At 48.6% G+C, this 14,348-nt stretch overlaps 1 protein-coding gene across 1 annotated transcript in view; it reads left to right on the top strand.

Annotated features, from left to right (window-relative positions):
- The window catches only part of LOC147736657 (glutathione S-transferase P-like), an 89,311-nt gene that overhangs the window by 13,652 nt on the left and 61,311 nt on the right, over positions 1 to 14,348 (top strand). Inside the window, exon 2 of the mRNA XM_086953413.1 lies at positions 6,220 to 6,255. Within this exon, the coding sequence (XP_086809539.1) occupies positions 6,220 to 6,255 (36 nt within the window). The remainder of the gene's footprint in view (positions 1 to 6,219; positions 6,256 to 14,348) is intronic.

The following is a 14,348-nucleotide window of genomic DNA, read 5'->3' as shown; positions in this document are numbered from 1 at the left end:
GGTACTCCAGGGCTCACCTGGACACATCTGAGCTGCATGGCACTCCAGGGTTCACCTGAACATAAGTGTGCTGCTTGGCACTCGAGGTCTCCCCTGGACACACCTGTGCTGCTTGGCACTCGAGGTCTCCCCTGGACACACCTGTGCTGCTTGGCACTCCAGGGCTCACCTGGTCACACCTGTGCTGCTTGGCACTCCAGGGCTCACCTGGACACACCTGTGCTGCTTGGTACTCCAGGGTTCACCTGGTCACACCTGTGCTGTTTGGCACTCCAGGGCTCACCTGGTCACACCTGTGCTGCTTGGCACTCCAGGGCTCACCTGGACACACCTATGCTGCTTGGTACTCCAGGGCTCACCTGGACACATCTGAGCTGCATGGCACTCCAGGGTTCACCTGAACATAAGTGTGCTGCTTGGCACTCGAGGTCTCCCCTGGACACACCTGTGCTGCATGGCACTTCTGGGCTCACATGGACAAATGTGATGCTTGGCACTGCTGGGCTCAACTTGACACATTGGCTGCTTGCCACTCCAGGGCTTACCTGGAAACACCTGTGTTGTTTGCACTCCAGAGTACACCTGGACACACCTGTGCAGTGTGGCACTTCCGGGCTTTCCTGGACACACCGCCGCTCTTTGGCACTCCAGGGCTCACCCGCACAAGGGTGCTGCTTGGCCTCCAGGGCAAATCTTGCAATCTCAACCTTGCCCCCACGTTTCCAAAGATACACTTTTAAAGTGTACATGGTGATTTTGGGGCAGTAAACAGCAAAATCCATATTCTGCCCGAAAAACAAGCAGCTGAGTGGCATCTACCACATCCGATACATTCTGGCTGAGTGGGTTTAGATTTTAAAAGGCGTGATAATTATCAGCTCAATTATGGACCTAGTAAATATTGGTCCCAGCTCGGCTTCAGCTCAAGGGCAGCAGCGAAGCAACCTTGGAAACCAAGGGCCTCATTTATGGGGTTTTGTGGTAGGGGGCAACGCTGTCCTACGCCAAAGTGAAAGGGCAGGGATTCTCCGTATTTATGCCATACCACGCATTCCAGCCACTTCTCCCTGCGCTGGCGCCGTTTCAGAAGCCTAGCGCCAACCTAGGCACTCTTGCACCATGGTGCAAGGGGTCCTGTGTTGTCAGGAGGATTGCTTTTGTGCATGAAGGGGCCCCTTCAAATCCTGAGAGGTGTTTGCCTGAAAAATACAGCACACATGGAAAGAGGAAAAATTTGAATAATAATTATATTTCTCCTTTTACGCCTCACCTCGGGAGGCGTACGGTTTTGGCACGTCCCCCGGTTTACATCACTTTGTAAATCTGAGGCAGCGTCAAAAACCACTGAGCTGAGTGGGAAACTGCAACGCCCATGAAACGCATCCCGGGCGCAGAGCAAGGGGCGCAGTAATTTGAGCTGCGTTGCCTTACTCGTGATTTATGAGGCCACTCAAAGCAATGTTGGATGGCGTTACGCGTGTACCACTTTGCGTGGTGCAAAAGTGATGCTGCGCTCTCAGAAATAGGCCTCCAAATATTCATCAGGGGCTTCATTTCACAGCCTCTCGCATTGGCGAATGCACCTGCCGTAAGGCCAGAGCCCATGGGTGTTCCAGCCCAGAGCCAGACCTCAAAACAGCTTCTGTTTCTGGTCCTGGCGTTTGGTGAGGGGAAGACGCCTGCCCTCTAGTGGAAAACCATAATATTGCAACATACACCTCCTCTAGCAGGGCCCTCGCCACACATTGCAGCACTCTTTACACACCCGGGAAAGGAGTGAAAAGGGCCTCACAAAGAGGCCTACAGGGACTTTACACACATTCCACAGACACAGTGACCAGATTGCACCTTTAACAGTCAGAAGCCTGAACCAGTCCCCATCACCAGGAGATATAGGCTCCTCGCTCCTGCATTAAGCAGAGGGGCCCTTTATGTACCTCCCCCCCCCCCCACCCAGTCTAGGGCGGTCTCAGTGAGCACTAGTGTAGGACCCCTGGTGGCTTCTCTGAGTATGCAGTAGGACCAAGAATTGGCAAAGCCAATAGGTCTCGCCTATGAGACCAATTTATTTTGCAGTGTTTTTAGCCATTCTGTATAGCATTGCACTGCTGTGCAGCATGGTTAAAAAAAGGAATTAAAAAAAAGATGTAATGACGCAGCCGCTGTGTTATTTTGTAGCACACACATGCACGCCGGTACAAAATGACACAGGCATACATTTTTCTGTTTATTTACCAAAAAGATAGAGCAGTAAATTTAAAAAAGTAGAACAAAAGCAGTTGTAAAAGAAAAAAAACAGAAACAGATGACTTGGTAGAGGGGTGGGTGGGGCTGAAGCAACATAGCAGGTTGGGAAAGAAGCAACACAAGGAAGGGTTCATGGGGCAAAGGGAGAAATACACGGGTAAAAAAATCAAAGAGGAGCGTGTCGGGGAAGCACAAGGATGAGAGAAAGCAACATGAGTGCGGGTGGTGGAAGAGAAGCACATGGACAAGGTACAGCAATGTGTAAGGGGACGAAAGGAACACGGGGAGATGGCTGGAAAACACATGCTCTCTCATGGAGTGTGTAAACAAATATAAAACAAGCATTGGCATAGCCAATAGGTCTCGCCTTTAGGACCTTATAAGTGTGTAGCGTTGCAGCACATTATCCTGGATGATTCATTATAGCTTAATTTCTGAATATGTGTAAGGTTATATCAATCCAAAATTGGAACCTGTGGAAGCTAGCGGCATTAGGCACAGTGTTGGGTAGCTTGCAGTTGTGTAGGGGAAGTCAAGGGGAGCTCGCAGAAGTGAGGAACATGAGAAAGCTTGCGTCATTGGGAGCAGTGTCGGGTAGCTTGCAGTTGTGTAGGGGAAGTCAAGGGGAGCTCGCAGAAGTGAGGAACATGAGAAAGCTTGCGTCATTGGGAGCAGTGTCGGGTAGCTTGCAGTTGTGTTGGGGAAGTCAAGGGGAGCTCGCAGAAGTGAGGAACATGAGAAAGCTTGCGTCATTGGGAGCAGTGTCGGGTAGCTTGCAGTTGTGTAGGGGAAGTCAAGGGGAGCTCGCAGAAGTGAGGAACATGAGAAAGCTTGCGTCATTGGGAGCAGTGTCGGGTAGCTTGCAGTTGTGTAGGGGAAGTCAAGGGGAGCTCGCAGAAGTGAGGAACATGAGAAAGCTTGCGTCATTGGGAGCAGTGTCGGGTAGCTTGCAGTTGTGTAGGGGAAGTCAAGGGGAGCTCGCAGAAGTGAGGAACATGAGAAAGCTTGCGTCATTGGGAGCAGTGTCGGGTAGCTTGCAGTTGTGTAGGGGAAGTCAAGGGGAGCTCGCAGAAGTGAGGAACATGAGAAAGCTTGCGTCATTGGGAGCAGTGTCGGGTAGCTTGCAGTTGTGTAGGGGAAGTCAAGGGGAGCTCGCAGAAGTGAGGAACATGAGAAAGCTTGCGTCATTGGGAGCAGTATCGGGTAGCTTGCAGTTGTGTAGGGGAAGTCAAGGGGAGCTCGCAGAAGTGAGGAACATGAGAAAGCTTGCGTCATTGGGAGCAGTGTAGCTTGCAGTTGTGTAGGGGAAGTCAAGTGAAGCTCGCAGAAGTGAGGAAGATGAGAAAGCTCGCGTCATTGGGAGCAGTGTCGGGTAGCTTGCAGTGGTGTAGGGGCAGCTAAGGGAAGCTTGCCAAAGTGGGTCCCTGTAAGGAAAAATACAAAATCATTCCAAAAAGAAAACAAAAAATAAGATTCCAGATGTTTCTAAGACAGAGGTGGGCACAAAAGAGCTGCCTTCTTCCACCACACATTCAGCAGCTGAATAATATATAACTTTCCAGGTGCAGAGGTTGTGGCATAACATCCAGAGCTGCCAACTTAGTTTGTGTCTCAACATTAGCTCAAAATCCAGTGATTCTTCTGGGGAAATCACTCACTCTCCCCTGCCTACCAATACTGAATGTGTAATGTAACTATGCTCCTCTAAAGTGCGTCAATACCTTTGGGTCGAGTTGGCGCTATATAAAACTGCCAACAAGAGAGGCGAGTTCCTGCCAGTGTTATTGAGTGATCGGGGAAAGTGGCGTAATGCTGCGTTCATAAAGGGGGGTTTCAGATTGCTGTTCATCTGAGACTGAAACGTGACCATTGCTGGACTGTCTCACTCGGGAACTCCTCTTTGCTTAGTGTCTACACATACTCTCGGTGCCAAGAGTTCTTACAAGTAATTACAAGAGCATGCAATGCATTCTTTGACTTGGCTACAAGAAAATTGTTTATACTGCCAATACTGAGGCATCATAATTTTAGGCAATGTCGGGTCGCAATGTATTTCCTAAAAGCCCTGTGTGACCCATTCGTCTGTTTCTGTGTTGCCTCATATCTATGGGCCTGCCTCAGGAAGAGGAAAAGGCTGGGCATAGTTTCTAGCAGCACCTTGTAACCATATTATGAACAGTTTTTTTTTTTTTTTACAATAACTGATTTTAAAGGTTTTAGCTGGACCACAGCAAAATGTATTTAATAATGTTTTAACTAATGTATATATGAATATTTATTGATCTAGATATTTTTTATATGTATTCTTTTGCTTTTATGGTCTGTTCACAATGATCGAATAAAGCTGTATGAAATGAAAATGACTTGGCTACACACCTTTTGGATGGATTTACACAGCGTGCAGTAAAGCAAGAACTTTCCATAGTTCACAGCACACTCCGATTCTATACGGAAAAAACATGCACTCTGAACAAAGCAGAACTTCCATTTGTTGTGGAGTAAAAAAGCACGGGATGTGCTCACCTCGAGTAAGGTTAGGTAAGGTCTCTTCAGATTGAAGATGTGCAGGTTACCGATGACAGGCAGCAGCCTTGGTCCAGGAGGGAAGTTGCTGTATTTGTTGCTCTAAATTGAGAAGCAAAACAAATGTTACCCTTTGGCATGGAATCGTTTTATGCATGGGTTCTGCATTGACTCCCTTGACCACAGGTTTACGCCACTCCCTGGGATGAAGCACCCTAGTTTACTTTGCAGAAGGCAGCAGCCATGGGCAGGGGCTGGTCTGTTTGAAAAGCAGGAAAGGACAGAAATGGGGTGATATTGGGAGTATGTTGATCACAGAGGAAAACATGGGGACATCGTGGCATCCTCGTGAGACAGACTACAATGGGAATTTAAAACAGTAATGGGGAGGGCGTGATTTGAGGACACAGCGCGTATAGACGGGAGGGAGGAGGTGCGGGAGAAGCTTTCAAATGCACGCACACACTTACCTTGCCGTTTTCCAACATTAATAAATATTTTAATATCAAGGAGATGTATTTTAGCTGCCTCAAAAGCATAAGGGAAAACACGCTGCCGTTCAAATGCCTCGAGAGAACAAGGAACGAAAAAAGCGAAGCTTCCACAAACATGAGGAAGTCCAGGCGTCCTGTGAAACAAGCAAGAGTGCCTCGCGCTGGGAGGGTGCCTGCGCCTGTTTCTCTTGCAGGGGCGAGCAGGAACCATCTGTTAATTACAAACAGATGGTTTTGAAAGCTCGCTCCCACAAGGGAATCGCCAAACGTGCACGAGATGCCATTATAAGCAATGCAACGCGTGCACGTTTTGGGGCGACAAAGCAAACCGATTACCAAAGGTCTCTCCTATACAATGCATGCGCGCTGCTTAGGCGAGCCTAAAAAAGTGTCCTCTAAAAGTGAGCTGAAAGAGCCTTGTAACCAATGAGTCATAGGACAGTAAAGAGGCCATGCTCCATGGGAGGGGCAGACACAAGGTGGACAGGCTGAAATCAGCAAAGGCATGCAATAAAAAGCAAGCAAATGCAACTGACAATAAAAAAAGGCAATAGAAAGCAATCAAATGTAGTTGACGAAGGCCGGGAAAAGTTGTGGGGAAGCACATTCTACATCTGTGCGGTGCTATCTGGAAGACTCGACCTAAGAATTGAACCAGGGAAGTTGTGGGGCCACAGGTGAGAAAACATGGCTGCGGTGGGGGCCTGACGCAAGAGCAACAACTACCCCTCCTTACACTTTAAGACACCCCCACTACTCGCACCTGGACTACATTCTTGCACACACAATCACTGTGGTTACTCGCACATACACTGTGTGCTCTTGTACACCGACTCAGGCTTGACCCTTCCCATGATGTACCCTCACATTTCTTGCACACACTCCACCACAGCCACACTCTGCCAGCCTCCCTACTTACTCTATGGTGTGTAACTTGTTCTCTCTCTTCTTGCAGTGGCGCAGTACACCATCACCTACTTCCCCGTGCAAGGTAAGTGCAGCCTCTGACACTTTCTTCTTCATTGTGTAGATGCCCCCCTGCTTTTCACATTGCAAGCATGCTTTCCGCTCGGAATGCATGCTTGCATTGTGAAGTATACGAGTGCGACCGTAATCGACGACAGCAGGTCTGTCGGTTACGGCTCATGACCGATGTTGGACGGACTCGGGTCCGTCCGACATCGGAATTGGCCCCTAAGAGTTTCACAGGAAGTTTATCAAAGGGTGGAGCTGCAATGCTGTCCTGTTCATCCCCAGTGCATGCTGGGAGACGTAGTAATAGGAAGTCTTTATTCGCAGAGAGCCGTGGAATATTGAAATGCCAGCTCAATGCTTGGTAGTCCCTGGCACGCGTTTCACACACATCAAGGTCCTTTACTGGGGGAGGGTGGATGGACGCTGAGTTACCACAAAGAAACCCAGCATTGCTCACAGGTGTCATGTGTCACCACTGAAGTTCTTGCCATGGCAGGTCACATGTACTAATACATAAAGACCCAGGGCCCTATTCACAGAACTAACTTAAGACAAAATCCTAAACTTACTACCATTTTGTTATTCACAGAAGGCACGTTCGAATTTTGGTATTCAGAGAAGTTAGGAGTCCTAACTTTAGGACTCCTAAATGCCTTTTGTGAATACCGAAAGTCTTAAAGTTAGGATTTTTCTCAGTTTAGGAGTAGTAAAGTTGGGAGTCCGAACCTTAGGATTCCTAAACTGAGAAACATCCTAATTTTAAGAATGTTGGTATTCACAGAAGGCATTTAGGAGTCCTAAAGTTAACTTCTGTGAATACCGAAATGGTAGTAAGTGTATCATTTGGTCACATGTACTAACATATAAAGATGTAGTACCTTGGGGTTTTGCACACAGGTCACATGTATTATCATAAAAAGACCCAGGACCTAGAGGTGGGCCACTGACTCCTTCTATTAACACAAAGGGTGATATGTGTTGTGCCCACTGATTCCTTTTACTCACACAGGGGCTTATTGGGGGTGTTGCACACTGATTCTTTGTATTAACACAGGGGGTGCTTTGAGTGGTTCACACTGTTTTCCTTGTATTCACACATTGAGGGTGACCTGGGGGGTGCATACCAATCTCTTGCATTAACTCAGAAGGTGGTATGGGGTGGTGCACAGGCATTCCTTGTATTAACGCAGAAGGTACTTTGAGTGGTTCACACCGATTCCTTTTTTCAACACAGAGAGTGGTTTGTGCACACTGGTCCCTTATTACCATGCAAAGCCTCACTAGTGCTTTTCGAGGCGCTAGGCTGACACTAGTGCTTTTCGAGGCGCTAGGCTGACACTAGTGCTTGTTGAGGCGCTAGGCTGACACTAGTGCTTTTCGAGGCGCTAGGCTTACACCGTGGCCACAGCAGTGTTTGGAATAATCTGACAAGTTTCAGAAGTTTAGGTTTTATGAAGTGACTTCTGATTGGACCGGCTCTGTCAGGCCTGGGGTGCGGCAGGCGAAGCTGTGAGGGGTGCAGCAGGTGAGTGGCACCGGGTAGTGCCCCCAGGGGGCCTTTTGTATGACTTACAGCACAGAGGGGTAGAGGCACCCATTTCTGTAGATTGCATTAGGGCGCTGTTGCTGCCTGTTACGGCGCTAGCCATGGGCAGTGATAGGCCCAACTCCGAGCAGTGCAGTTACTGAGACACACACACCATATAGTGAGTACAGGCGGAAGGACCACGTTTGATCCTCGCCCCTTTATTTATATCCTCTGACGACGCCTGGCCAGAGGGTGATACAATGTTTGTATGCCCTTCCGGACCAGGCCCCGGGTTCAGCTCTTCATGGCCGGACTTGCAACCAAAACCGGCCCTGGCAAAGTACGCTCCCCAGCCCGGGGGTTGCGAGTGCCGCCAAGCTCTTTGCCAGGGCCGGTTTTCGGCCGATTTTGCAGCTAGGGTGCAAAAATGCCCCTGTAACAAAAACGGCCCCCAGGGGCCCAAAATCAGCCCCCACCCGTGCGGCGCACTGGGGGATTGCCCAGTGCCCTCTACGGCCAGTCCGGCCCTGCAGCTCTTGCAGGACTTGGGTCATTACATTCCTTCCCAAATCAGTATCCAGAATACATTAACAAAAAATTAGCAAACAAAGTCTGTAAGTCTCTGACTGGGTGATGGGTTCGGCCTCAGGTTGTAACTCCACTGGTGTGAATCGATGACTTGATTTATGGCTTTGCAGTGACGGGACGGTCAACTCCTTGTTCTCTTGAGTCGTGGTTGTTGACTTTTCAGGAGTGGCTTAACACTCGAGCGAGCGAAGATGGGAAATCTCTCTGTCCAAGACATCTCTGACCTCTGTGTTCTCAGGACTAACACTCCCTTTTTCTGACTATTGAACTTTCCAGAACCAGGATACATTCCTGGTGACTGCTTTGGTTCCAGGCTTGGCAGTAATAGCACTTCCATTTGATCGCAGTACAGTCCAGGCGCCGGATGCCTAGGCTGTATTGAACTATCCTTCTGCACGATGGTTCTGAATTAGAACTGAGCTCCCCAGTGCGATGACTCTAGGCTGGGCCCCTCTCCATCGGCTGGCTCGCTCATTGTTCTGGATTTGTCGAGTTTGGGTGTTGGCTGGCTCGTATGGTGGCAGGACACAGCCTTCAGCCTTGGTGCTGGTGTCTCGTCTGTTTCCAGTTAGCATTAAGGACCAGGGGGACCTTTGGGTAGTGTAGTGAGGGATGCTGCGGTATTCATGCTGGAACCGTTGCAGCGTTGTCTCTTGGTCGGCTTGCTCTGCCACAGTGATGTGCAAGATCTTATTCAGTGTATGAATAAAGCACTCGGCTTCACCGTTGGCTTGCGCCCTTTGGGGGGTGATCCAATGGTGGAGTAAGCCGAGCAATGTGAGTAGGCCCTTAACCTTTAATCCTTGGACTGGGGGACCACTCTCTGTCTTGAGCTCATGTGGCAGGCCGAACACCACAAATGTTTTCACAAAAACTGGTAACAGGTGTGCGAATGACGTAGGGCCCGATTCACAGAACTAACTTAAGACAAAATCCTAAACTTACTACCATTTTGGTATTCACAGAAGGCACTTACTTATTTTGGTATTCACAGAAGGCACTTACTCATTTCGGTATTCACTTTATGACTCCTAAATGCCTTCTGTGAATACCGAAAGTCTTAAAGTTAGGATTTTTCTCAGTTTAGGAGTAGTAAAGTTAGGACTCCTAACTTTAGGACTCCTAAATGTCTTCTGTGAATACTAAAAGTCTTAAAGGTAAGATTTTTCTCAGTTTAGGAGTAGTAAAGTTAGGACTCCTAACTTTAGAACCACTGGGATCCGTTCAAGTCGGCTATGATGTCATCTATGGTTGGTGTTATATGCCTTTCTCTTTTGATCGCCTAGTTAGGCAGGCGCATGTCGATACACACTCTTATCTTCCTGGGTTGCTTTGGCTTCTCTGCTATTACCATAGGTGAGACCCAGGGTGCCGGGTTGGTAACCTTTTCAATTACTCCTTGCTGTTCTAAATCGTGGAGCTATTGCTCAACCAGCGGCTGTAGGTGCCTGTGACTTAGCGCTCTGGTTTTATTGCTTTGTCAATGTGTAGCTTGGCTGGTGGTCTTTTCATGCATCCCAGTCCAGTGAAGAGTTGTGAGAATAGTTCCAGTATCTCATCGGTTTATAGGGCCTTGACCGCATGGTCAAACGTGACTAAGCTGCGGTCTTCCGCAGTGTTGCTGCCTAATAGGATGTTGGCTTCTCTGTCCACTACATGGAATGTTGTCATGATTTCTTGGCCTTCTGACTTCACTTGCATCTTGCCTTTCAAAGGCAGTGGTGTCTGGCTCCCGTATGTGAGTATCTTGACGTGCGACAGGGTTAGCTGGGGTCGTGGCAGTAGTTGCTTGTACTGTTGACTTCCCATGACATTCACGGAAGCCCCGGTGTCGATTAGTGCTTTGATACAGGATCATACAATTTCTTGAGGGTGCCACCAGCAATTCAGGTCTCTGGCAAATGTGGTGATGCAACACTTGTTTTCATCCTCCGTAGATAAGTCTTCTAGGCTATGTAGCTGTCGCAGTGATGCCTTGATTGTCTTCGAGCTGTTTGGCGTCTTCGAGGGACAGTTCTCTTACGGACTTTGATGGTGGTCTCCTTCCCCGTACACCTCAGTTCCTCGACCCACCTCTGCATGGGATGGCAAAGTGGTATAGGGCGTTGTATGACATTGCAACACATGCTTTTACCCCGCATGCCATTACAACACAAGTTTTTACAACAACTTGCTGTCAGGGGTGCGCCGGAGTGTGGAATAGTAGAATTTACTATTCCAACTCCAATCTGTGCAACAGTGGGGGAAGTGTTGGAGTTAAATCCAATACCTTATACTCCCTACAGCAAGCCACTTTGTTTTAATGGCATTTGGGATAAAAAAAAATGTGTTGCAAAGAGTGCATTGTAACACTTGTTTCCCGGTTTAGGATTCCACATTGTGCTGGGCATTCTTCTGGGGAATGTTCTTCTCGCCCACAGTATCAACACCTTGACCCGGGTTTGGTCTTCACCAGCATTCTTCCTCTGCCTTCTCTGCCTTGTACACAAAGTGCATTTGCTTGTTCCATTTTTATAGTTGCAGGTTTTTCTGGTTGCTGGGTGATGGCGATGTCCGTCTCTGTTGCTCTTGCGTCCAACAGGTCATAGGGCATTGCCATGACGAGGATGTCTTCCAGTGGGATCCTGGGCTGGTGGAGGATAAGGGTCCGAAGGGTCTTGTTTCGGCATCCTTGTATGACCTCCGCTCTCACTTTCTCATTCTGATCATCAGCTGGGCACCTGCTGGCTAGTTCTCTAAGGCGAGAGTGGAATGTGTCCATTGATTCTCCTTCAATTTGGCATGCTTGTCAGAGCTTGAATCTTTCATAATCCAGATTCAACTGGGGGTCGTAGTGCACATTCAGGGCCCTGACTGTGGCATCGTAGTCATTTGCAGCTCTGGTGTTTGGCAGGTGTGCAAATAGTTTATATATCTCTTTACCTGCAAAGTGTAGTAATAGAGACCTTTTGATGGTGTTGTCTGTGTACCGCATCGCTGTGAAAAAGTTGTCTAAGCGGCCAATCCATAATTTCCCTCTAGGGGAGGCGGCGGCAGGATCCACGAGTTCGCTAAATGGTGGCAGTGCGTTGATTTGGATGTGTTGTGTGGATGGTTTGATGTATTGGTGACCAGCTTGCTGCCCCAACTGTGGGCCTGCTTGCGCGGCGGCATCTGTCATGATTGTGGATGTCTTTCCCCCCACTTACTTTTCCAGTGTGTTTTTCTTCAGTGCCTTGTTTAAATTAGCATTTGCCATTTTTCTTTTCCCTTTTTTTTTCTTCCTGTGTTTCTCTCAAGCTAGCAGGGCTGGGCTTGCTGTGGCCCTGCTTGTGGTATGCAGTCTGGCCAGTGATATTGTACTGCTGCCCTAGTGGTTTGTGGCCTTTCCTCCTAGTGGCGTGCCCTGCGCCTGCATGCACCGTTGTGTGTGGCGCAGGGGGTGTCTGCTATTTATTTATTTTATTTATTTATTTATTTATTGGGCTTATTGAGCACGACAGCTACCCAGGAAGGGTTTCCCGGCGCTAGAAAGATACTGAACCAAGAGGGTAGAAAGAAAAACTCGGGATGTAGACATGAGCTGATTATTGGTTGAAAAGCCAGGTTTTAATGGCTTTGCGGAACTGAGTATATCGAGTTTCCAAACGATGAGGTTGCGGGAGGGCGTTCCAGAGCTTGGGGCCTAGAAGGGAGAAGAATCTCCCTCCCATCCTCACTCAGCGTATTTTGGGGACGCAGAAAAGGCCTTGAGTGGAGGATCTCAGGCAACGAGCCGGCGTGTAGCTTTGCTCGAGGGTTTGTAGGTATCTGGGAGCATTGCCCCATTTTATTCTATGCATGAGGCTAAGAGTTTTAAATTTGACCCTATTGTCGATTCTCAACCAATGGAGCGCCTTTAGGTGACTGGACATACGTTCCCTCCTATGGCATTTGCATAACATTCTGGCTGCAGCATTTTGCACCAGTTGGAGACGAAGCATGACTGGTTGTGGTGCCCCTAGATAGAGGACATTACCATAGTCTAACCGGGAGGTGATTAGTGCATTGACTACAGTCTTTTGTGTGTCGTCCGGGAGCATCCAAATGATTTTTCTGAGCTATCTCAGAATTGTAAAGCAGGTGGCAGTGAGGTTGTTGACTTGGGGCTCCATAGTTAGGCCATTGTCGATGCTAATGCCAAGATTTCGGACTTGTTGCGACGGGATAGGTAGGGGGCCCATTTCTGATGGCCAGTGTCTAGGATTCCAGAGATTTTGATCTGGACCCACTATTAAGACCTCTGTCTTGCTGCCGTTAAGTTTTAGCATATTAGTGCTCATCCAGGTGGCGATGTTCCTGAGGCCCACCTGCAGGAGGGAGGGGGAGTCATGGTCACTGTTTGAGAGGGAGAATACAATTTGTGAGTCGTCGGCATATGTAAACATATTAAGACCAGCTGCTTCAGCGATCTGGGCGAGCGGGGTTACATAGAGGTTAAAGAGCAGGGGGCTAAGCACCGATCCTTGTGGCACTCCATAAGGGGAGAGATGGATATTTGATGCCACGGTGCTAGAGGAGATTTGAAATGTCCTCAATGACAGGAAAGATGCAATCCAATCCAATGCATTTCCTTTGATGCCCATATTGAAAAGTGAATCAAGCAGTATGTTGTGGGAGATGGTGTCGAATGCTGCGCTGAGGTCGAGTAAAATCAGCGCAGCAGAGTCACCTTTATCGACCAGAAGGTGGAGGTTTTCGATCACTCCGAGTAGTGTTGTCTCTGTCGAGAATCCGGGACGGAAACCCGATTGAGAGGGGTGCAGGATGTCATTAGCCTCCGCAATCCTTGCGAGTTGTTCGTGGACATGTTTCTCCAAAATTTTGGAGAAAACGGGCAGGAGGGATATTGGACGGAAGTTTGCCAAGATTTTCGGATCAGCCAATGGTTTCTTGAGAAGAGGTGAAAACCATGGCATGTTTCCAGGGTGCAGGGACCTTCGCAGTGGAGAGGGATAAGTTCAGAGTTTGGCATATCACTGCAAGTAGTGGGGTGTCCAGGAGTCTGAGTATTGAGATCGGGAGGGGGTCGGCAGGCGAGCCAGACTTAACTTTCCCAAGGATGTCTCGCAAACCCTGAACGTCAATCCCGGGCCACGATGTTAGGGGCTCATAGGACAGATGTGGTTGAGAGGAGATGTCTTAAAAAAAGAGAGACGACCCCACAAGTTCCAGGGAACAGGGTACCAAAGACCAAAAGTCAAGAAGAATCCCTGGAGAAGAGTATTTACTCACTCACACTAGATATTCTGAACCTCATTCATAATCACTGGTCACAAACTAATTCATAACGTTCACAGACTTTTATTAAAAAACATTTGCACATATAAATAAAGCACAATTCATTACATAATAAATTCTGAAACTCATTAGAGAAACAACTTATTAATACAATAAAAACAACATTAAAAAACAATTTATCAGTGTTTAAAGTTATATACAGAAAACGAAGTAGGGCATGCAATATGATTGTTCCTGTCATTGGTTGAGATTATACAGTTGAGGTCTGCTAGCTGTGTCCGGAGGAGCATGCGCATACGGCCGCGTGGTGTTGTACAGCTCTGATGCTCCTGTAACAGCACTCCGGTTCGCCGGTGCTTTCGGGCAGCAACCACTGGAGGGCGTTGTCGGAGTACCCCGCTTGTAGGAGCAGGGGCGGCTGCAGATTCTCCAGTGCCGGCCAGTAGTGGCAGGCCTGTACATCAGGGGGCAGGAACAGCAGGGCACCTGTCATGCTCCCGGCGGGACTCTGACGGGCTTACTTGTGAAATGGCAGTTGCATCGGTCTTGGGGTGACGCCTGCTGCCTTCAGGGTGATCGGTGGTGTCAAGCGGCGCCCACCCTTGACGCCAGTGTCACGACGCTTGCTGCGGACAGTGGTAGGGCCAACTCCGAGCCATATGGTGGATACGGCCAGAAGGACTACAAGCGACCCTCGCCCCTTTATTTATCTCCTCTGGCCACGCCTGGCCAGA

Source organism: Lissotriton vulgaris, chromosome 1_2 (assembly GCF_964263255.1).
Source record: "Lissotriton vulgaris chromosome 1_2, aLisVul1.2, whole genome shotgun sequence".
Classification (NCBI taxonomy): Eukaryota; Metazoa; Chordata; class Amphibia; order Caudata; family Salamandridae; genus Lissotriton; species Lissotriton vulgaris.
The sequence above is the reverse complement of the archived record's forward strand: the minus strand, read 5'-3'. Positions and strand labels throughout refer to the sequence as shown.